The 25103-nt window shown below is 51.5% G+C and overlaps 1 protein-coding gene across 2 annotated transcripts in view; it reads right to left on the bottom strand.

Moving 5' to 3' along the window:
- The window catches only part of cadm2a (cell adhesion molecule 2a), a 120570-nt gene that overhangs the window by 79271 nt on the left and 16196 nt on the right, over positions 1 to 25103 (bottom strand). For both annotated transcript variants that reach the window (XM_057053723.1, XM_057053724.1), the window contains exon 2: positions 3925 to 3975. In XM_057053723.1, the coding sequence (XP_056909703.1) occupies positions 3925 to 3975 (51 nt within the window). The remainder of the gene's footprint in view (positions 1 to 3924; positions 3976 to 25103) is intronic.

Below are 25103 nucleotides of genomic sequence, written 5' to 3'. Positions count from 1 at the left end.
GATGACAGCAGCGTGGGCGCGTTGTGAGGCCACGCCCCCTCTAGGCTGCGGCCCCACGCTGGCACGGCCGCGCCGCACGTTTACGCTCGGAGAAGCGCAGCGAGGCGTCCGTGAAACGCCCGTTTTTCCATTTTCGGGCCGCCGTGCCTGCGGCTAAATAGGCTGTTTCTAATCTGCTCGTTGACACGTGAGCTCTCTCAAGTATGAAGCCGAATTAGCATCTTGGCGAAGGCGAAGAATTCGAGTCAATTTGGAGTTTGAGAAACCTCATTTGAATTTATTGCTTTTTTTCCGACAGCAGTGAAACAGTAAAGCCTAAATTATGAGGTTTACCTAAAATAGATCCCGCTGCCATGCTGTTTACTTTTTTCCCTCTTTTTTTTTTGTTTCCCACTCGGAGATTTGGGTCTATTTGATGTGTTTCTTGGTGCTCGGGTAGAGCCTGGAGGAGCCCAGCACACAGCAGGTCGTGTGGCTCTGTGGAGGGTTCTGGGTGTGTGTGTGTGTGTGTGTGTGTGTGTGTGTGTGTGTGTTCGCTGTCCCGATGTGATGTGGCATCTAAAGAGATGCGACAGCTCGCGGAGCCGCGCAGGGGAGGCAGGGTTAGCTGTGAGTCGGCGCCGAGGTTGTTTACACCCCAAAATGTGAGGAGATGGACAGGAGGGAAGGAGATCTGGCACGGAGGGTGACGGAGCCGACAGCCTCCAAGCTGCTTTCCTCTTTGTGCGATTCCATCTTGGGCGTGTGGGAAAGCAAACAAGGGAAGGTGCGACTCGGTCATTTATTCATTTAACTTGTGTTATTTTCACTTTAATGTGGGTTCTGTGGAGACCCGGAGGGGATGCGGAGAGTCTGAAACAGTGTGCTTTGAGGGGCCTTCATTTACATACCTACTATTAGCAAATAGGTGGTTCTAAATCCTCTGAAGTAATTTGTGTTAACTTTGATGATTCCAGTAACCACTTAAGGAAGGAGGAGGGATGAGTCATGCTAATGCTAATGCTAATGCACTTCAGATGGACGCGTGCTGGCCTCACTGTCTCCTGGTTCTCCGGAGGTCCTGCTTTGCCTTGTGAGCGCTCGGCTCTCCTACCTGTGCTGCTGTTTAGGTGGTTTTGGTCCTGCCAGCCAGATAATGTCCTCCGACCAAAGTGGGATCCTGGGTGAACACTGATCTACCTGGCAGGACAGAAATCCCGGTTGGGAAGCGGGATCTGAGCACCCCTGGGTAAGAGGAAAGGCAGGGCGCAGCAGGAGGGGCTGTCCTCTCCGTGCCCTGCAGGGAGGACTGAAGGGTGGACGGAGGATTTTGGGGAAGTGAGGGGGAGGCTGATGAGTGTGTGGGCGTGGAGCCGAAGGAGCCGGCTGAGGGGCAAACAAAGAGACAGGAGGGATCAAGTTGGTCTCCATCACTTCTCCATTACTTTCGTTTCGGGGGGGGGGGACTTTAAGGGGACGCTCAGCCGTCTGCTCTGTGGATTCTAGTGTGTGTTAGCCCACGCTTCTGTAGTGTTCATCATCAAAGGTGTGTTACCGTCACTATGACCCAGGGGTTACCACCCAGAAGTACCTGGAAATAACTGCCACAGCTGACTTAAGATGTCCTCTAAATTCAGCAACGAATTCCTCAAAAGGACGATTGAGTGGAAACATCAGCAGAAGATGCTAAAATGGACTTTAGTGGCTGAAGAGGGTCACGATCACATGAAGCCCATCTGCCAATCACTTGACAATATCATGTTGCCACCTTTTAAAGCAGATTCTAACTCATTTTAGCCAATAAATCGATGTTATTCCCATGTTTGAAAGGCCTCAAGAGTAATTAAACGACCTAGCTTAGCTAATATAGCACTAGCATAGGTAAGTTTACAGCTGAAAATGGAGCAACTCTCAACCCAAATCTAACTGAGTTGGACAGAAGGTCTGTCTCATCATTCACTTAGTTGCTGCGTCGATGTTCCATCAAGCCTTTTTAATGCGCCCATAATATAACGAATAATCACTGGGGCTCGTGTTTGTCTGAGGAACTCAATCAATCAATCAATCTTTATTTATATAGCGTCTTATACAATCAAAATTGTTTCAAGGCGCTTTCCAGAATCCCAGGGCCTGACCCCAGACAAGCAACAGTGGCAAGGAAAAACTCCCCTTTAACAGGAAGAAACCTTGAGCAGGACCAGGCTCATGAGGGGGACCCTCCTGCTGATGGCCGGCTGGGTAAAGAGAGAGGAGAGGAGGGAGGACAGGTAGAGGATAGGATAGGTAGGAGAGGAGAGGGGTAGAGGAGAGGAGAGGTAGAGTGAAGGGGAACGTTCAAGGAACAGAGGCACTTGAGTGTTGAACGCGGTTTATTCAAGTGCTCTGAACCGGATTCACCTGTGGGCGAGAGAAAAACGCTCCTGGAAAAGAGGAAGCCAACATTCATTCCTAGATAAGGAGGCGTTTTCTCCATCCTGAAATTTTCTGGCCAAGATAATCGCGATCAGATCGGAGCCACTTCGTAAGGCCGCTTAAAAATGGTGTTCAGAATGCAAATAATTTAATTGTTCTTTTGAAAAACGGAGGACTGTGGAGCCCTCAAAGTAGCCGGCCTCAACCGACCATGAAAACAAACGTCTAATAATGTTGCAGCACAAAACAAAATGAAACTATAATCAAAGAAACAAGATAGGGGGCAGTAGAGAGCCGGCATTTTAGACGCTGCCTCCTTATTTACTAAGAGCTGCCGCAATTAGTTCTCTTGTGGAGACTTAATGGACGAAAATTTAGGCAATCGAGAGCCCAATTTATTTAGTTTATTTATGCAAATCGAATCAATCCAATTCAGATACCTGAGGCACAAACACAGTCAACAACCGTCTCGAGGCCATGAGCAGCAGAGAGGCGCGAGTGTGATTCCCAAGTGTCCCATCTGCCACCCAGTCAGGCTCAGGAGAATAATTAAGATCTCATATAATAATAAATATTAACCAGTAAAACAAATAAGCAACAAAGAGCTTCCTTGGACGCAGGGTACCAACAGGAAGCCTGTTTAAATTTAGCAAAAATGAGGCCCAATTAGCCTGAAATGAAAAGAAACGCCACCACTTTTACCGCTGATTACATCAATTTTGCCATTATTCGAAGTTTAGAGCTCATCTAAAAAAGTAAAAATTATGTTTTCTGCGTCAGCCCACCGGCAGCAGATCACATCAAAGGAAAAATCAAAGCGCTCACCGTTTAAATCTTAATAAATGTCTTTTGGCAGAAACTGTAAACTGTATTTTAATTTGCTCCAACAGCTGACAGGACGGCTCGTCTGATGTGGGAGGACCGCTCAGGTCCACCCCCCGCTGCGCAGCACCGTTTCAAACCCTTCTTAACCTTTGAACCCTCCATCGCTAAAATTAGCACGCGGCTCCGAGCTGGAGAGACCGCGCGCCGCTGGACATCTTCAGCACGGGCATCTCGCAGTGAAGGATTTTAGTTTCCACCGCAGCCGCCACGAGTGCACCATCAAGTCCAGATTTAGCTCCAGGAACAGTCAAATGGATTCTTTGAACGCAAGGAAAAAAAATGGGATACTGTGCTAGTTATCCGTTGCTTTTGGGCACGTAGCATTGGCAGTAAGCGGAGAAGCGGCGAGCTGGGAAGGTTTTATTTTGCTGCTGAGGCGTCAAACTGTTGACAGCTGATCTCCTCTGGTGAACCCCCGTTCAAAGACCCAAACGGACCCTCCGAGTTCTGGGAGGAAGCGCATCGGCCGTCGCCGTTAGCCGCGAAACCTGCCAGGACTGCGTGACCTTTAAACTGCCCGGCAACGAGCAGGCGGACCAGCGCGGACGGGAGGCCGGGCCGCCATCACGCTGAGGTTGGGTGCTAACGGCGCCCCTGGAGCGGGCTCAACGCGGACAGGTCGCCCTCACACACACACACATTACTCACGGATCCGCCGTGACTCCGCACCGAAGACGCCGCCGGGAATTATTGACTCACCTGGAAAGACAAACAGAGAGAGAGAATTAGGACCGGGATGCGTCGGATTCCCAAACTTTCCCACGATTCACGGCCACACGGCGCCCACATCTGCTATCCGGAACCTTGTTGGAGGTTATCAGGGATGGACGTGGGGGGGGTGGATGCTCCGGAATGTTTACAGTCCGTGTTTATTTCCGTCGATGAGTTTCAGAGGACGTGCGTGAGAGTGCACGTGGGCGGCTGCGTGGCACGGCGTCAGCCATCGCTGCCAGGGAGCCTCTGTTTTCTGCGTCTCGCTTTAATTTCATCGTGCTTGGCTAGCCTTCGCGGCTAACAGATTGTGCAAATGACGAGGCCAATAGATTCTCTCCGTCTATATCTACCTGTACGTAAAGGACGGGGGGGGGGGGGGGGGGGGGTGAACCCTCGCCGGGACTCGGGGGCAAAGTAGAGGCTCATCTGCTGTGATCAGACAGAACTAATGAGGCGACAGCGAGTCTTGAGACGCCTCGCTGTCGCCTCCTCGGACGCTGGAATCCGCACATTAGCGCAGGTCAGCGGCGTTGAGCGCGTCGTTGCCCACCCGCATGAACAAAGCCGAGCAGAGCCCCTGGAAATTCTTCAGTAAACACTCTCACGCCTGTGCGAATTGACTTTACATCATTATGAGTAAACATCCAGTCCCAGAATGCTCTGCTGACGTTGCTGCGGCAACGAGGCGCCTCCGCCTGCCGCCGCCGGCTGAGCCGAGCGCAGGAATCGCGTAGGAGAGCAGCTGCGCCGACGAGGATTAGACGCACTAATGTGTTAATGGGGGCTTCAGCCCTCAAGAGGCATCTGCAGCAAATGCTGACAAGGCGAAAATTGAGTGTGTCTGCATGTTAGCTTGTTGCTAATGTTCCGCCACAGGCCTCCAGCACACGTGACGTCGTGAGACGGGAAGAGCGGGAGAGATGATGACTGCAGCCGGAGAAGCAGGAAGAGGTCCCCGACCTCCCGATCTCCAGATCCGAGAGGTCCGGAGGCCACTCCGACGCCTCTTAGATTACAAGAAACCGTTGGAATCTGCTGAAAAAGGTGTTGAGTCCAGATGTTGGGTGGAGAGGCGCCGCTCCGAGCTGGTGTCAGACTCGTCTTGTGTTGAAAAGCTCTCGTTAGATGTTGCTGCCCACGCCGAACACCCCACCCCCCCCACATCCTTCTAAGCTTGTTTAAGATTCTTTACATTTTCATGAATCTATTCCGGCCTGCGTCCTACATCTGGCCCCGCCAGCGCAGCGGCTGTTCTTCCACAGATCCCGTCGTTTTTGAGTCAACGTTCCGCTAAAGTTCCAAACACCCTCAGAGGAGCCAGAACCTCCTCGTCTCTCCTCCTAATGATCAGAACACAAACGAAGCGAAGCAACAAACAAATAAGAGCTCCAAGCGTGTCCACCAATCAGCGCCCTTTATCCTGTAGCCCCGCCCCTCTGGAATACCAGGGAAACAAAGGACTCGTACTGGGAGCAGATTTCTCCCAGCGGGAGCGTAGATGAAAGTCAGCGCTATTTATAGCAGCGGTCTTAACTTTTAACTCCAGTTTGAAGCAGGATGAGATGTTCGGCGCTGGTCTGGTTGAGAGGTTGATTATCTCTCACATCGCTGAGAAAAGTGCTGCTTAAATGTCAAAAGACGGAACCTTCAGATATTTCCCACTTAGTTCTGCTCCGTCCTGGGATTAAAGACCGTAAAGGTCCTTTGGGACGGCAGCGGGTTTATTTCTCCCTTAAAAGCCTAAACAACGCAGGTTGAATTCCCAGTTTGGAGATTGTGGCAGGAATAATCTTAATAACAGCGTTCCCAGATTATCCCCTCGTAATGTGACGAGGATTAAAGTCGCTCTTGTTGAACCCCCGACTGTGCTGAATGTGACCCGTTCACGTCAGAGAGGCGGATCTGGAAGAACTACTAAAATAACATTCCTAATAACAGTCAAGGGAACAACAAGCTGTGAGCTGATTACCAGTTTAGCAAGAAATCTGCCACCAAGTTTGTCTTTCAGACGGGGAAAATAATTAGCCTAGCTTAGCCTAGCCTGCGTGCTGTTGTTTACCGTGACACAAATGTGCTTTCAGACGACTTTTCCACTGTTAAAGACCAAAGTAGATGCGTTACACGATCAGACATTTAGACGCCCCCCCCCCCCCCAGTCCAAACCGGCTCCTGGAACTGAAGTTCAGGCCAAACGATCCATCTGGGGTTATTTTACATGCGACTTTAACAGCAGCTGTTGTGTCTGCAAACACCCACGCGCCGCCGCATCCGCGCGCAGATTCAGTTTAAAGCGGCTACAAACGCTTCGCTGGGTCTGAAAGTCGCGCCTAATTCCGATCTCCCGTCGAAAACCTCGGCTCCCCCCCCCATCAGCTCCGTCAGCAGCCAAACACTGAACTGGCATTTCCACTTTTCCGTTTCCGTTTCGCTCCTCTCGCCATCGTCACTGTCGCCCCGACTGTTGCAAAACCCTGCTACTAATGGCACAAACGGAGGAAAAGGGGGGTTCACCTGAGACCAGCGGGGTCACAGTGTTGTTGTTGTTGTTTACATTTGATTCCAGCAGCAAACATCAGGCGTTGGAGACCAAAAGTGTTGCTGTGCTTCCTCGAATGCAGATTTTCAAACATTTAGTTTTAAAGTTTTTGGGGGATTTGACTGAATTTTGCTGGTGAATGTTGGGAACTGTGGGAGGTGGAACCCCCCCCCCCCCAGGGTCCGTCTAAATCAGGGCCCCATGTTCTCGCTGCTCGGGCTGAATCCATAGAACTCACGTCGTGAACGCAGAACAAACGAAGGAACAAAGAATAAATGTTGATATCAGAAACTAAGATGAAGAGAAAATGGGACTAAACCTGAATCTGCTGTTGATTTTTACTATTTGAATAGGTAGGTTCTCTCCCTCACACACACACACACCACACACACACACACACACACACACACACACACACACACACACACACACACACCACCGATAATCCGCCTACCGTGTGATTCGCTCCTTATTATCTCCATATCCTGAGGCTGCACTGTAAGCCGATGAGTTTAGGAACTTTTAGTGAGCAAAGTGTGGGAAAAGAGTGAAAATAATTCTGAATCAATATTAGCAGTTACCATTGGACTCACCACACACACGCACACACACACGCACGCACACGCGGAGTGTATTTGGTTACTGATAAGAGCTGTGATATGACTCTAATGAGCCACCTGCCGGGTGATGGAAGAGCTAATCCACCACGGCGTTCCCATTAACAGCCAGGCTCTCTGCGGCTCAGCAGGGGGGCGAGGGCCGTGACAGAGAGGCAGACCCAGGAATTCTACCTGACGGTGCCGATACCACACCGCAGAGCTCACGCGTGTGATATTATGTCTGGTCAACAGGACGTGTTGTTACTGCTGCACAACTGTAATACGGCTAGTTATGGTTAGGTTAGAGGAGATTAGGGTAACTGGCTAGCATGTGCTCACAGCTTTGCTGCGCATGCATCTGGAATGAAGGAGTTTGGGGGCAGGACCATGGTCAGCCGTGCCACCAACAGTGTCATGGTGCGACCAGAGGGGGCGCTGTTGAGCAAAGGCGCTCGTAACTCCAGGCCAAAGGGATCCGCAAGCTAAACAGAGCTCGGATGTCTGACTCCAGGTGCCGGTTTAATGGCATCCAAATCCCTCCTGGGCGGTCAGACATGAAGACTAGATTTGGAAAAAAAAAGTACTCGTTGGAACAACTCCAGTATCTCCTCAAGGACACAGGATTCCTGCTTGAGGCAACCGGGTTCAAGCCAGACGCGTGCACGTGTGCCCACGCATGTGCGAGAGAGTGAAAGAGCGGCAAGAACGGCGGCGAGGCGACAGCAGGTTGCTAAAGAATTGATGAGGGGCGAGGGGACATGTTTCAAGCAAGTCATTTCCTGGTGCGATACACATCCTCCGCTACAACTTCCTGTCATCAATATCAGCACATCCTGCGGAGGCGAGGAGACGGAGGTTGCCGAGTCTTACCTGCGCCCGCCTTGGCTGTGCCAGGACTCCGTATGCACGGATCAGAAAAATGGGGAATGTGTTTTTGTGAAGGGCATGAGAGGATCTTACAGGATTGTGCAGTGAATTATTCATGCCGAAAAGTGCCTTTCCGTGCTCATAATCCAATTGGAAAAGCCGCGCTTGTGTTCCTGCTTGACTCTCCCGGTGTTCATGCCATCGACTCTGGGCCCATTTGTTGTTTTAAAAGCCGCCCTGTGAACAAGATTAGCTTGAAGCGACTTAATTCATCGACACTATGGTTGTTGTTTTCCTAAGTGTGCTTTTCGAAATCGCGTCAAAACGCCGTAGCATTGAAACAATCTCTCACAAAAAAGAGCGACGGCCGAAAAATTGGTTTGAGGCATTGATTTTCTGCGATGATATTTCTGGTCCCCGCCCTCCGAAGAGAGCGAATAACAAAGACGGCGAGAACGAGGCTTCGCGGTCCGACTCCCGTCACAGTAGCAAATCTCATTTCTGCAGCGCGGCGCCGGAGAACCTTCCAGCCCGGCTGACCTGTCAAGCTGCAGGAGGCGCGGCAATAACCAGAAGCTTCAGGCCGAAAACACCAATTCCACAAACTCAAATCTAATAGTTCGGCGTGCAAACTTAATCACGCTTAAAGGAAAAGGGCCCGTCGAGGAGCTGTTTCTGGAGGAGGCCCGCGGACCCCTCACAGCTGGCAGTAACAACAGCCGAGGGGGGGGGGGGGGGTGATGGACACGTCTGTCCCTGCTAGCCTCCGTTATGCTAGCTGCGCTGACTAGAAGCTCTTCAGGCCTTAATGAGACATGTAATGTGGACTTTTGCTCACTCCGGGTCAGTAAAAGCCCAGTGAGACGCTGCCGTTTTAGGCTCCTTCTTCCCCCTTAATGATAGTTTAATTATTAAAGAGCAGCTCTCTTGGGAGCGCGTGGCCGTGCCGGGAGCCCAAATGCCAGTGGAGTAAACGCGTGGACAAAAGGCCGACGGGCTTCTGGAGGTTCTGGGAGTTACACAAGCTGCCTTCTTGCACAATTCTGAATTATCTGTTCCACACAAAAGAACAAAAAAGTCAAACGGAGAACCTCAAAATGTATATTCAGCTTCCGCCTAGCTCCCACAGAGTTTGGTAACCATGGAAACAGGGAGATTTTTTTAAGGGACGAGGTAGGTGATTAAGGCAGACTTCAGTGGATGTCACTATATTAGATCACTGAGAGCAGCCCGGCGCCGACGTTCCCTCAGATCATGTCGGACACGGCGAGATCTTTAAAGCTTTAAATGTCGCGCGTGTGTTAATGTGGGCGAGACAAACAGCTTAAAAAATAAAACACTAACAGGGCGGAAGTTTGGCCAGGCTCCTTTCAAATGTCACACAGCTTTTTTTTGCTTTTTTTATTAAAATTCTTGCGCCAAGTTGAAGCAACCAGCCACATTTAATATCTTTAGTCATGGGAGGATGTGTAATATGTCACTGTATCGTCCTCCCTGCAGAGGACAGACGGACATGATCTTCCCTCCATTACTGGTGACCCCCCCCCCCCCAGACTCCCAGTATGACTGACTGTGGGAACAAAGCTGCTCACTGGTCACGCCTCAAGGTTAACTGGTTTGCCGTTTGCTGATGGAAGTCAACCAAAAGTCGATCTGATGTTTGCGCTCCCACAGGGGGACGGCGCCGTCACACACTCACGGCCAAATAACGTGATTAAAAGGCACGTGACCGCCACCGTGCCCGCCCCCGCCACCGTCCCCGCCCCCGCCACCGTCCCCACCCCCGCCACCGTCCCCGCCCCCGCCCCCGTCCCCGCCCCCGTCCCCGTCCCCGCCCCCGCCACCGCCCCCGCCACCGTCCCTGCCATGCTTATCAGGGAGAGGCTCGTCATTCTGGGAAAGGGGACATTTAACACTACAAAGCTCCTTTTTCCGCTTCCTTCGGTGTCCGTGAAGGTCTCATTGCTCCCATACTTCCCTTGTGTCAGATCCGTGTTGTCCTCACCCTGCTGAGCCAGGACGCAGGGACTCTTTTTTATAAATGTATTTATAATTCATTATTTGTTGTCGGACAGGCTGTAAAAACGGTGTCGCTGTCATCATCGGCTTCAAATCTGCATTTTGCTGATGCCTGATTTTGATCTCGCTGCAGAATTTTTGAGGTCGGCCTGAATAAACAGCCCCAAAGACTCGGTCCAACGACTCGTTCTGGACACGTCCAGAGGAGGGACAGGGGACGTGGCGTTGGGATGAACTGTGGTCAACTGTCCCTTCGGATTAAAATTCCTCCGCGTTGCCTTTTGTGAGCGGGAAGAGGGAGCAGCCGAGCGGCCGTCCGCCCCTGAGGCCCAGTTCGGAGGGGAACCATCTCACTCAGGCTCTCTCTAATTACCTCCTGATTATGGGGGGGGGGCAGTTGGGACGCTCCATCATCTCAGATGATCTCCTGAACTTATCGCCATCCTTCATTTACAGAGATAAATGAAAAGAGGAGGCGTTGTGGAGCAGAGACAACAGCGGCGCCGCCTCGCTGTGATGAATATTTGGCTTTCGGGGAGTAAACAATCACGGCTCAGATGGCGGCCGTGGCGGAGGGGACAAACCCAGCAACTTCTGCACGCCGCTCACAAAGGCTTCAACTTAATGGAAGTTTGAATTACCATTTAAATAGGATTTCTTTTTTTTTTTGGAGGGGGGGGGGGCATCGTAGAGAAAGATAAATTACATTGTATACAATGTCAGAACAGTTTAATGACACATATGAAATGAAAGTTCACTCCCGGTGGCTCCTCTGCTACTGAATGATATAAAGAGAGGACTGAGTAAACATGAAGGCAGCCCGAGGTATAAAGAGACTACGCGGACTTGTTTTGTCTCCAGCCGGGCTGCACTTTTAATTGACTTGAATAAAAAACTCAATTACAGCATTCTGGCCACCGGGGGGGAGAGAGAGGCAGTGACGGAGGGAGAAGGAGCGAGCGGAGGATGAGAGGAGCGAAGGGAGGAGGGAACGGAGCATGAGAGGGGAGTGGAGGAGTTACTGGGTCAGAATGGCACCTCGGGGGGGGATGAATCAGGGCAGCAGACAAGCCCTCACACAGGCTGTGGCAATTACAGCACATAAAGAGGTGGGGAAAACAGGCTAAAAAGGAAGCCGCCATTGCTGCCTCTCACCTGGTTAATTAGCATGTTTCCTCATTAATGTAGGAGCAGGACTGTTCATGTGGGTTAGGAAGAGCTCAAACCTGTTTAATTAGTATGTTTCCTCGTTACTGTGAGAGCAGGACTGTTCATGTGGGTTATGAAGAGCTCTCACCTGTTTAATTAGCATGTTTCTTCGTTACTGTGAGGGCAGGACTGTTCATGGGGGTTAAGAAGAGCTCTCACCTGTTTAATTAGCATGTTTCCTCGTTACTGTGAGGGCAGGACTGTTCATGGGGGTTAAGAAGAGCTCTCACCTGTTTAATTAGCATGTTTCCTCGTTACTGTGAGGGCAGGACTGTTCATGGGGGTTAGGAAGAGCTCAACCTGTTTAATTAGCATGTTCCTCGTTACTGTGAGAGCAGGACTGTTCATGGGGGTTAGGAAGAGCTCAACCTGTTTAATTAGCATGTTTCCTCGTTACTGTGAGAGCAGGACTGTTCATGTGGGTTATGAAGAGCTCTCACCTGTTTAATTAGCATGTTTCCTCGTTACTGTGGGAGCAGGACTGTTCATGGGGGTTAGGAAGAGCTCAAACCTGTTTAATTAGCATGTTTCCTCGTTACTGTGAGAGCAGGACTGTTCATGTGGGTTAGGAAGAGCTCAAACCTGTTTAATTAGCATGTTTCCTCGTTACTGTGAGAGCAGGACTGTTCATGTGGGTTAGGGAGGGGGTGGAAAGACAAAACAATGCCAATATCACTGGTGGCTGAGCCGAACCCACCAGGAGCTCCTATAATGTCCCACATCTGCTACCATGAAATGCTGTCAGCTGCGCTCTGCGTGTGTGTGTGTGTGTGTGTGTGTGTGTGTGTGTTGGGGCAGGTGGTTCAGCTTTCCTGGCTTTGCTTCCCAGTCAGAGTCTAACCTGGATATTTGGGCTCTGCTGCTGTTGGCTGGGACGAAGCGGCGTGGATTGTCCATTTTCATGGCTACGTGTGTGTGTGTGTGTGTGTTGTGTGTGTGTGTGTTGTGTGTGTGTGTGTGTGTGTGTGCAGAACCGCTTCTGCTGTTTTTATTTGAAGGTGTGACGCTGCAGCATAAATGGACTTTGCTTGCGGTGGGACAATGTCCTGGAAGTGTGAATGTAGCAGGTGTCCAGAAATGAGAAAACAACAGCGTCGTCGTCAGCCCAGAGCCGCCTGTGTGATGTTTGCGGACAGCGAGCCAATATTTCTGCCTCGTGCTTGTGTTTCTGTGTGTGTGTGTGTGTGTGTGTGTTGTTCCCGTGCACGTGTGTTATTGATTAGTCATCTCTGTGGGGAACAGGAGCTGTGATCGGGCCTGACATGGAGACAGACGGGGGCGGATGATGCATGGGACAGGAAAACAGCTCGGACGCAAAGATAATGGCGGTCCACGGACGAAGACACACACACACACATGCAGCGGAGACGTACACACACAGCATCACACACTCCCGTGGCACAACCAAGTGAAATGGACGGGCGAGGAGGGATTCGCTTCCAAGTGCACGAGCGTGCGGGTGATGATCGGGACGATTATTGGTGGACGCTCTCGACTGCACGCTGTTGCAAGGGCGGGAAATCTAGTCAGAGACTGTGCAGATGTGGACAAACGCGTCCGTACGGCGAGGACCACGCGAGCGCTTCTCACAACCGTTCATGCCCACCGCAGGTTCTGGGACTCACCTGTGGGAGAGAGACAAAGAGAGAGAGAGAGAGAGAGAGAGAGAGAGAGGGAGGTCAGGCTCGGGTACGGGACACAGCCCGCCTCAAAACGTTACATTTCCTCAGATGCTGGAGGTGGAGCGCGTCAGCCGGGCATGAGTGGCGCCATTTGGTGTTTCTTCAGAATCTGGTACGCGACGGGACACTTATTGCCCCGGCAACGGCTCCGAGCCTTCCAGTTCACGCAGGGGCCAAAAAGGCTGCTGAACAAAAGCTGCGTACGGCATTCTGCAGAGCAGAAGCCTCCACAGCTGCAGCCGTGCAGCTCTTCAGAGGTCCTGGCAACATCATTGTTGCTTTTCAACCTTAAATAAGGCACAGCAGCAAAGAGCGGAGCGCTCGTTTGGGATTAAAAAGTAATTATCACTGTAGGAATGATGAGGACAGCGATCAGTTGGAGAAAATCCTCAACCGGGACTCTCAGAAGCTCTCGTCCTCAACTCATGTTTGACTCGCACAAACAGGTTTTTTAATAGTTATAACACAATTTTGAGACCAAAAAAATAGACTCCTTTTGGACAGTAGTTGCATTCTTTGGTCTTTTTCCACTTTTTTTCCCATTTTTCCAGAAACAACGTCTGTTTCTTGCGTCACGCCAGGCGGTGCTGCTGTGACGCCCCCACCCATCAACCAGCTAAGAGGCGGCTTCTTCTGCGCACGTCAGTACGACCGAGTCCTCTCGGAACCGCCCGAGCTAATGGGGAACCGGGTCGTGCCGTTAGGCGTCTTTGGTGACTCGGAGCGGGTTTTGACCTACTTGTTCTTCTTCAGAAACCCTGAAAATAGTATCTGACAGATCAATTATCCGTCCCGTGGCGAGGGGAGTGTGTTCACCGCCAGGGCGCCGGCTCACGCGTGGTTCGGCGCTTCCATTGTTGTCAGACTTCCGTCTCAGAGAGCTGAGCGAGTGAGTGGCGGTCCGCCCCGGCCGGCCGGGATCAGGACGCTTCAGGGGGACAGACACACTCAACCGCAAACACACACACACAAGTCACGCTTCCCGTCTTCGATGGGATGGACGTCGGGGTCGGGAGAGGCAGAGGGGCGGGAACGGGAGGCAGGAAGATCATTAGCAGAGTGACACGTTTCTGCCGCAATAAAAAGGAACGAGCAAAACTCCTGGATTCTTTTTTTTTTTCTGTGGAAACGCGTCGGGAAAATCAAACATCAGAGGGCGGAACGTTTGTGATACACGAGGGGGTCCATTAAAGTGCTGAATTTAACAGATGTGACAAGCCTCTTGATAAAAACATGAAATACAACTTTAAATCTTGGTCAGCCATCATCTTCTCAAGCATGTGCAGACACCAGCGGCTTCATCGGCGGTGTGAGCCGAGCGCCTCGTTACCCTCTAACTGGCCTAACGACCACACGTCACAACTGCTCTGACTAACAAGGCCGCTCCTAAAATAGAGCCGTGGACTCCTCGCTGTCCGGCTGCAGGCGAGACTCTCCCCTGGAGCGCGGGGAGGGACGAGGACACGTCCTCGCATCCAAGTCCTGCACATGCATGAGGAGCGCTGCAATTAAAACACTCCACAATCCACATTTTAAATGGGATAATAAGGAGCCAACATTAACTAAGCCCAACCCAGAGGATGGACTGTCTCTCACCGCAACTCTCTCTCTCCCTGTGTCTCTGTGTCTCTCTCTCTCTCTCTGTGTCTCTCTGTCTCACTCTCTCTCTCTCCCTGTGTCTCTGAGTCTCTCACTCTCTCTCTCTCTGTGTCTCTCTCTCTTTGTCTCTGTGTAAAGGAGCCTGAAACGTCCAGAGTTGGAGGGAGAACTTTAAAAAAGTCACATTTGAAGAAGCAGAGGAAGAAAACCAAGAGGGTTTTGGAGGTGCTGGCAGCCTTGTGAGGCAGCGTGGAGGATGGAGAGAAGCAGAGGTGATAAAATAGAGCGATGATGAGCAACAGAGAGGAGAAACTGGAGAGTCATAAAGAGGAGAGGAGGAGGAGCAGATGAAATGGAGATGGAGACTAAGATGTGGGGAGGAAAGAGAAGGAAAGACAAAGAGGTAAAAATGGGTCAAACTAAAGAAACGAGTTGAAGAGTTCAAGAAGGGAAAAAGAAAAGGGAGGCAAAACAAAAAGGAGGAAGGGAGCAAGTAAAAGTGCCTGTAGAAGAGTGAGGAAGGAGGGAAGCAAAAAGAGGAAAGAAGAAACAGACAGAAAGGGTAAGAGGAAGAGAGTAAAAGAGAGGTGGAATGGTGGAGAGGGGCGACGGAGGACAAGGTGAAGGAGAAGGAGACGAGAGAGGAGACGAGAGAGAAGGAGACGAGAGAGGGAGACGAGAGAGGGAGACGAGAGAAGGAGACAAGAGGAGACGAGAGAGGGAGACAAGAGAGGGAGACGAGAGAAGAGACGAGAGAGGAGACGAGAGAGACGAGAGAGGGAGACGAGAGAGGGAGACGAGAGAAGGAGACGAGAGAAGGAGACGAGAGAAGGAGATGAGAGAGGGAGATGAGAGAGGGAGACGAGAGAGGGAGAGAGAGAGGGAGACGAGAGAAGGAGACGAGAGAAGGAGACGAGAGAGAGGGAGACGAGAGAGGGAGACGAGAGAAGGAGACGAGAGAAGGAGACGAGAGAAGGAGCCCCTTTCCAGTCAGCTGCTCGGTCAAATCTATTAATATCTTCTCTTTTTCTGTTCCAGGAAGCACCAGCAGACCCGATCACACCTCCATCGCTCCGATCTCTCCATCCACCCGTTCCTGAAGCAGCGGAACAGCAGAAGAGGGAAGGAAGCAGCGTTCCGAGCAGCCGATACATCAGGGCTGACACCGGGCTGAACCCGCCGTCTCCTTTTATTACAGGCGAGGAGGAACAAAAGCAGCGCAGCCAGAAATAATTCTTCTAATACTGCATAAAAATGGGGACACGGCGAGGACGACGACCTCGAGCGCTGTAAACAACAACAACAACAACAACAATGAGGCGGAGCGTTACGCAACCACCTCTGATTCTGAAACGCCGACATGGATCAGATGTCCGTCGCTGCGGCCGTAAACAGGTCTGGCAGCGCGTGAATCGTTGGGTTGCGTAAGCGCCTCCGAACCGTTCGTGGGGGCTAAACGAAGACGATAATGAGGAAGATGGAGGGAGAGATTGCGTAACAGCGCTTGGAATCAAAAGGGAGCCTGTCCTCGTTGATTAGGAGCCGCGTTTACTCGAGCAGATTTCTGACTGGGGGGACGCAGACTACCTCTGTGTGTGTGTGTGTGTGTGTGTGCGTGTGTGTGTGTGTGTGTGTGTGTGTGTGTGTGTGTGTGTGTTTGCAGTTCCCACAGGATTAATCAAACGAGGCTTCAATTGGTACGGTTGATTTTAATTACTCACAAACGCAGCGACTGTACTTTCTGGAATGTCCAAATCAAGCAGTTTATTTGTCAGGTTGTTGAGTCCCCCCCCCCCACACACACACACACACACACACCACACACACACACACACACACCACACACACACACACCCCAACGCGATGAGAACTTTCATTAATGTGTTTTACTGCATTGCAACATGCCGAATCTGCAAGAAGCTGCGACTATTTAACAACTGCAGACAATAAAAACACAGCATAATAAACAAGATCACCCCCCCCCCCCACACACACACACACACACACACACACACCCAAACAGTCGTGAGGACGGGACAAATTGAGCGTGCTGACGTTTATGTCAGAGGGAATTTGCTGTTTCGGGAGCTGTAATTATGATTCCGCCGTCATCTCGGACCGCGGCGCCGGTTCTGAGCGACAGCCGACCTCAGACGCACGTGCACTACGCACGACGCTCGTGCACGACGCTCATGAGAGGAGCAGGAGCCGGTGGCCCGCTGGGCGAGGGGCCGATTCGTGCGCAGGCTTGACAGTAACCCTGAACTGTGACCACGGCGCCATACGGCGGGTGACCGAGCGCCCCCCCCCGACAGCGCGGATGCTAATCAGACAGGCTGTGTTAGTCAAACGCATTAGCCGGGGCGCCGAGGTCACGGAGTCTCGCTGGGAAAGATGCTCGACGCACAAAAGTTTGGAAACACGCAAGGTCGGCGAGGCGGGGTCAGCGATGGCGGGCGGTGACCACCGGCCAATGAGACGTGTCGGGGAGCGGCGCAACGAGAGGGTCACTGTCCCGGGGTGGCCGGGGTCATGTGACGTCCTCCCATAGAGTCACACGTGTCACCGAGGAGGACTCGAGGAGTGAAGAACTGGTGTGTGTGTGCGTGTGAGAGAGAGAGAGAGGGAGAGAGAGGGAGAGAGAGAGAGAGAGGGAGAGAGAGAGAGCACCCACGCATGCACATGAGAGTATTGATCTCCCTTTCTACCTCTTTCCTCATCCTCACCTGCAGAACCGTGTTTTTCTATGTGTTCGTGGACAATTTCTCCGAGTTTACTCTGGTTGAAAATGCAATAACCCCCCCCCCCGCCCACCACACACACACACACACACACACACACACATGCCCCCCCTTTTCTTTTCCTTTTTATTCCTCCTATCGGACTAATAGAAATTCTGCTGGTAAGTTTGTGTGGCACAAGAGATGGAACTGATTTTGTGGATAGGAAGAAATATGAAGAGCAAGGGGAGGTGCGTGTGTGTGTGTGTGTATGCATGTGTGTGTTGGAGGGGGGTTAAAATGGCAGAGGATGGGAAATCGATGAGATGAAAAATATCAGGACTCCCGGAGCAAGGTCAAGAGGATGTGATCTCTCATGACGTGCCGTGTGTGTGTGTGTGTGTGTGTGTGTGAGGGGGGGGCTCTCAGAAAGACAAAAGAGGATGAGGAGGACAAGACAGAAAAAACTTTTCTTAAGAGAGGCCACGTCCATTTATCACAGAGCCAGAGCAGTGAGGAGCAGCAGCCCCCTCGTAGCCCCCGTTTGTACTTTCACCGCCAGCGATTCGCTGACGCCGGCGTGGGGGGGGGGGGGGGGCAAAAACTGTGCAAACTGTTTTCCTTTACTCAGCGTTCTTCCCACGCTAACTAATTCAACAGCTAAGTAGCTGAAAGAGCCAGCTCAGCAGGCTGCGCCCGGGTTCTCCGTCCTGGTTCCCCACGCATGCACCATTACAGCCCCCTTCTGAAGAGGGTAGAACCAGATAACATCTGCCCCCCCCCCCCCCCCCCCCCCCCACTCCAAACACCAATTACAGCCTTGCCCCACCACCCCTGGTGGGACATGACAGGTTCATCTGATGCATTTTTAAGCTAACCGTATCAGATCCGTAAATCCACATTTCCCCCCACAAACCCTTTGTTGCCCCTCCCCCACCCTTGGCCCCGCCCCCAGCATGTATCATTCATTAGTCGCCCCAGTCTCCATCATACAATTTTAATTCATAATAGAGACAGAAGTAGGTCATTTGACAAACATGTCACATCTGCTCCAGTCAGGGCTGCGGCTCCTTTCAGCATCGATGTTTCATCCTTGCTTATCGCACCAACGCGAGGCGGCGGCGGCGGCGGCGGCGGCGGCGGCGGCGGTGGCGTGAGACGCGAGCCGTCCTGAAGCAACGGGAGCTTTTGTTCTCTCACGACACGAGCCGGCGTTTCGCAAGTTCCCAACCTGCTGGGAGCGTTTCTGTGCTGTTACACAACATATTTGCGCTCTCGGCTTGTTTAATTAAACGAGACAGAGCTAAAGCTAGCGCCATCTAATTAATATCAGGATGTATGCGGTCGTGCCGTACACAAATTAGCAACACAAAGCAACAGGAATTTAAAAGGCAATTACAAGAGTGTAAGCAGACGCCTGACGTCTGGTGTATTCATCCTAGCGAGGGGTTGTCTAACTTCACCCGGGTGGATTCCGCTTCTTTATCAGGTCAAAGAGAAACTCATCTATAAAGCTACATTATTATTTTATCACCATTTTTATACTGTTTTGTTACGTATATTTAAACGAGAACATAAAAGGTCTTGTTAATGCTATTAAAATACAGTTCACGTAGCTTAATAACTTAATAATTTGTCTTTCATTGATATTACTTGGCCTTTACTTCTACGCCCGAAGACACCGAAACGCTCGTTAGACGTACGAAAACATGCTAAATCACGGGTTTTAGCAGCGGCTCGTGCTGAGGCAACAAAGAGGGCAGCTGATGCGCCTGTGGCCTCACAGTGGCTCAGGTGTCTGTGGGGGGGCTTCAGTCCCTCCATGTCAACCCCCGGGGAGCCCACGCGTCTGCTGTCTCCTACCAAGCTCTTCCGTTATGCATCATATCGCTCAATATTTAGCCATGAAATGCTACGCATCGCGTCTCCCTGGGGCCCCAAACGTGCCCCGCTTATGACGGGTCCACGTCTGAGGGGTGGGGGGACGATGACGTCCCACCGTCCTGCAGACACAGGACATGGCCGATGACAGTTAGCTCTAATGCTAGTTGCATTTGCTGCTTCCTCACCAGGTGTGATCAGAATCAGAAGCTAAATAATAGCTCCGCAGGCTAGTAGCGGGTTACTAAACGCACATTTCCAGGTATTTAACACAAGATGTAACAAGATGTTTGATCACCCAGTGGTAGATCTTAGAATCCTAATGTTGCTGCAACATTTTTTAGTATTTGTTGCCTTAAAATATGAAAAAGGCAACCTTTATTGGTTTTATTTTCAAAGTTGACTTTTATTGAGATCAAGCGGAGCATTGCTGTCATAAAAAAACAGCATTTTCTTGCAGATTCTGAACATGAAGGGCGGACAAGCGCTACGCTCAGATTATCTGTCTCTTCCACTTATTGTTACAAGCAGAATATTCGTCCACGAATTGACGAAGCGGGAGCTGCAATTTCAAAGATGGACTCATTGTAAAAGCAAGAAGGTAAAGAAGATGCTGCTCCTGCGTGGGTTTGCCCCTCAAGGTCAAAGCTGTTGTGGAGCTTTGGAACGACGGCAGAGTTAAAGTTTGACATTAAAAAGGAGGATTTGACAGAATAACACAGGTGGATCTGATATTATTCCGCTCTAAATCCCTCTGACAACGGCACCGAAGGCTAACAGGAAGTCTTTCCAGCAGAGAATTATCTTAAAACCGTCAGGTTTGCAGATGATATTTAAAGCTAATGACGTTTAAGACGCCGTCCTTAACCCACTGCTCCAGAGGCCTTTCCTGATTGGTGGCATCAGCCAGGTTAGCTTAGCTTCGATGAAATTCAAATACCTCCCGAGTGAACAACGAGAGACTGCTTGGTGATGTTTCCGGGGAGAATCCGCTCCGTTTTAAATGTTTCATGGATGTTTCTTTCAACAGGAAGCTCCATCACTGCGTGACTAAAGTGGTCGTAACATGACCTGAGGCATCGTGTTGATTTCATAGTTCATGAAACTAATCTCAATTTCAAATGTTGGTGTTTACACGTGTTGGCCTGTGGCTCCGCCCTCCACAAGCTTCAGCTTAGCTTGGCTAACTTCCTTCTGATCAACGCTGGCGTCTCCATTCAGGGAACAACAGGAAGTGAGCTGGCGGCTCAACACAGCTTCCGTGCTGCTCCTTTAACCTGGATCACGGTGTGCTGTTCCGAACCATAATGTGACGTACGTTTACCGGCTTCCCTTCAGTAATTTAGCCCTGATTAGTGACTCACGCCCAACAACGAACACACTTTGTTCCCCTTTTAGCCGCGACGGGCCCAGACTGCAGAGGAGCCGCCTGCCTGCGCCCTATTTGTAGCGGTTGCCAGGCTCCATAAAATCCCCCTCTAGTCGTGGAGAAGATGTGGCCCCCCCCCCCCCCGCTGACAGCCTCCTCAGCTCGACAGGCTGCGCATCGCCGGTGGGAGATGGTGGGAAGAGATACGCCACCCCGCTGGGTTAATCCTGTTACACAGCTACGCAAAGAGCACGATCTCACCTGGAGAACGCACGCATGCATCAATCGAAGCCCCGCGCACGAGGCCGCGCCACCAAACTGGCGTTTAGTGTCAAGACGATTAGAAAATGCAGCAAATCCTTAAAGCACATCTGGCCAATTATTCCGAACAGTTATCACATTTCAGGAAATGTCTTATCTGAACTCTGCACGCTTTCTCCAAACTGGCTGGACATTAATATTCTTCAAGCACCAGTTTGGAGTTTTCTTTTTCCTGAAAAAAAATTTAATCTATTTAGAAAAGCGAGTGAGTTGGAAACAAATATTAATGGGGACAAAGTGACCAAACACACACAATGAATTCTAATTACCCGACGCTGCTCCCTGAGGTCGGGCCGCAGTTCCCGAAAGACAAAAACCAACAAAGAAGTCTGTTGGCGCCGGGCGGGGGGGAAGGTGGGGGGGGGGCACTCAGAGGTGGAGGTTTGATTAAAAATATAAAATGCATCTCATGGGGTGCAGCAGGCGGCATCATTAGCTTATTAAAAGGGAAACTCAGAAGTTAAATTGGCCAAAGTGGAAGGGAAGGAAAACACTCTGTTAGAGCCCATTTGTGCCACCTTCCAGACCATAATAAACAGTGCAGACGCCAACGGACGCCAACACGGTGCAACATACATGCCGGGTCAGTGGGTGGTGGTAATGAGCCAAACGGGCCACAAGGGCAGTTTGGAGAATTTAGCCAAAATTCATTAAATGGGGCCTTAAAACCTGCTGGTGGCTCGGTGCTCGTGCACGGCTCGTGCACGGCTCGTGCACCATTGTGAAAACTTCACATGTCAACATCTGCTGGTGGTCGTGCGCCGGTTTAGGGTGAACGCTGACCCCCCTCCGCCCGTGAGAGACTCCATTTCTCAGCCATATTTATCAGTCAACAAAAGAACAAAGCTTTTCATGCTTTGATGTGCTGGTAGACTCCATCCCCGTTGGTCACATGACAACAGCAGTGGTGCTTTTTAAAATGATATTTGTTTGCTCCTGGAGCACCGAGGAGATCGAACTACGGCTCCGCACAAGAACGCTGCTGCTTGGATTAAATTTGACGTTTGTGTAGCTCTTCTGCAACGACGCTTTTAAAGCTTCTGCAGAGGTTTTTATCGAGCGCTAGCTCGTCTCCGGCGGCTCAATCATTGCTCCGCTTAATTCGGCCGCACGTGCCAAGGGGGAAAACACTTCAAAGTGCAGCTTTTTGCTCCCGTTACCCACCGATGGGCGTGCAGCGTCAGCGACATCCCACGTTAGCACGCGAGGCCCCCCCCAGGAGGCGTTAGCATTCAGGGCCAGCAGCCGCGAGCTGGGCCTGAGCTGAGCCCAAGGCGGGTGGCAGATAGTCAATGTGCACGCTTCTAAATCATTCATGTAGCAGGGTGGAGGGAACGTGCACGTTTGCGTCAGAAGAGAAAGAGCGGGTTCTATCGACGCCACCGAGGAAGAATAGAACAAGTGGGGGGGGGGGGGAAGGGGGGGGGGTCTGCAAGACTTGGCTGATGGTTATGATGCTCAGGACATGATCTGGAAATAAGGAAAGGAAGGATGGTAGGAAGAGAGGTGGGGGAGTGAAGGAAGCAGGGTGTGTGAGGAGGATACAGGAAAGATGAGGAGGGAGCGGGAAGGTGAAACTGACATTCCTGAGAGGGGGCAGGCGAGGTGGGGGGGGGGTTAATAAATTAGGATGCACGGCCGCCGCCTCGCGACGACCTGCAGCGGGGTCCTGACACGCCACAGACACCAGACCGAAACCGACTCCAACGCCACCAACGATTACCTTTTTCATTATGGAAATGAGCGCCTCGCTCTCCTCCCGCCCACTCGGTCTCTGTCTCGTTCTGGCGCCGGAACGCCGGCGAAAGAATGGTGTTGACTTTGAAAGGCAATTACCCGTCATTTACCCGTCACTTTCCTCCCTCTGAAGGAATTTTAAGTGAAAAGGTGAAACAATTATCTTTCTCCAAAATAAAATCAAAGTGGTGGGCGGGAACAGTGCCGTCAGGATGCTCGGAACGCCGCTCGGGATTGACGGGCAGTCGGTAACACCGTTGAACCTCGGCGGCCGATCTCCCCCACCCCCCCCCGACGTTCAGAGGAAACGGAGCTGGCAGAGGCCGTGCTAGCCGCCGCGCCAGTGGTCGGCTAACGGCGCCAGATGACTTCCTGTTATCAACACGCTGCATCGCCTGATAACAGATGTCCAATAACGCCGTTCAATACCGCCGCCACGATGCGATTCTCACAAACAAACAAATATTGAAGGGCGCCGCCAGTCGCCTCTATCTGCGTCCTCAGCCGCTGCCGGCAAATTGACAGAAATTAATCTGAGGGTTGGCGGCGGGCGGCTTTATTAAAGCGGCGCCACGTGGGGAACATGTGAGATCCAGCCCACGGTTCTGCTGCGTGTAGACAGAGTGGCTGGGTCAAAGGTCAGCGGGTTGATCCGCAGCGACCAGCAGCCACTTTTCCGGATGAATCGATGAGACCGGTACCGTTAGGGAAATCAGAGCTGCGTAAAATAGAGCCTCATAGGATAAGGGACGAGGACGGCGGAGGGATACCAAAGAGCAGGGAGCGATAATCAACCGGGACTAACTTTTCCAGCGGCTCTGTTTTATTAAGCAGGTAAAGATTCCCCATAAAAACTGGGATTTTGCCCACTCGGAAGTCTCACATTCATCTCTTTTATCTGCTGCCGACGTGGACGGAGCGCTCCGTCTCCGCCAGACGTGTTGTTTATTATTTTGCCGCGCATTAACTCTTTTAGAAGCCGCGTCCAAATAATGGAAGTATGGGAGCAGCGACGGCGTCGACGTCGCCTGGAGACAAACGACACGGCGTCCTCACCGCCTCCATCGTTTGTCTCCAGCTAATCAGATATCTGGCCTGGTGACAAGTTACACCACCAACAATGAAAAATACGTAAACATTAGAGTCTCCGACGCGGCGCGGCTACGACGCTCAATAAATAGAGCCTGATTGTTCTGATCCCGCCTGGAAACATAATTACAGCTGCCGCGATTCAAAGAGGAAGCGGCGCCTCTTCCCGTCTCTTCCATCATCTGGAGCTTCGGATGGGAACGAGCAGGAGAAGGATGGTGGCGAGAAGGATGGTGGCGAGAAGGATGGTGGCGAGAAGGATGGCGTCTGCCGGGTGCACCTGTGCAGGGCGGGGCAAGTTTAGCCCCCCCCCCTCGTGCCTCTGTGTGCCCCCACGGCCGGGTGTAATTGCTCAGGACGTCCTTCTCCGTCTTCTCTTAAAGTTGAAGGTGCGCGAGAGACAAAACATCCAAACAGAAACCCTAAAGCGTAGGAATAGATGACATCACTGGTTACTGCCGGTCCGTGCGCGGGCGTGAGAGTCGCGCACGTTTAAACCCCAGAGCACGAAGTCAGTGCCGATATCTCGTCAGAGAGAAGAAAGACACTGTGTGAAGTAAAAGCAGAACCCCGGGGAGTATCAGACATTTATCTGTGTCTAACAGACGTCCGGGAAACACACACACATATACGCACACACACACACGCACACGCACACACACACACCGGGTCTCTATTCTCTTTTATCCCCCCCATCAGTGTTTGACAGGTTGTTTGCAAAGTTTGTGTTATTATGCACCAATAAACAAATTAAAATAAAAAGCTGGAGCGAGGTGTGTGTGTGTTTGTGTGTGTGTGTGTGTGTGTGGGGGGGGCGTTGTGATAAATAAGACGTGATGGTGAGAAGCAGAAATTTGATCCATTTCTTTTGACTTGTCCACTTTCGCAGAGCGAAGGACACCTGATCCATGGAGATGGTCACACGCCGGCGCTTTGATCGCTGCAGAACACACACACACACACGCGCACACGCACACACACACACACACACACACACACACACACACACCACCAAATATAGCAGGTTTTACTCCTTGCATGTCGTGTCAATCATGAAAGAGTGTTGGCCTCATTATTAGCTCACAGCTCACCACACACACACTCACACACTCACACACACACACCACACACACACACACACACACACACACACACACACACTCACACACACACACACACACACACTCACACTCACACTCACACACTCACACACTCACACACAGGTAGCTTCGGCTTTTTGTTTCCAGGAGTCGGTGATGTGGAAGCGTTCAGTCGTGCTAATGGCTGAACGCTGCTAATGGCTGAACGCGTGGCAGCACACTCGTCCCGGTGCATCGCCGTGACACGCTGACCCCGGGTCATGGTTGCCAGGGAAACCCCCCCTGACAACTCCCACCAACCAGCGTTCCCACACAAAGGACACGGAAGCGTGCGGCTCTGCTGCAACAGTGACGTCAAACTGTGTCGTGGTGCAGCAACTTTGTG

This window comes from Takifugu flavidus, chromosome 14 (genome assembly GCF_003711565.1).
Source record: "Takifugu flavidus isolate HTHZ2018 chromosome 14, ASM371156v2, whole genome shotgun sequence".
In the NCBI taxonomy this organism is placed as follows: domain Eukaryota; kingdom Metazoa; phylum Chordata; class Actinopteri; order Tetraodontiformes; family Tetraodontidae; genus Takifugu; species Takifugu flavidus.
Note: the sequence above shows the minus strand (reverse complement) of the source record. Positions and strands in the feature narration are given on the sequence as shown.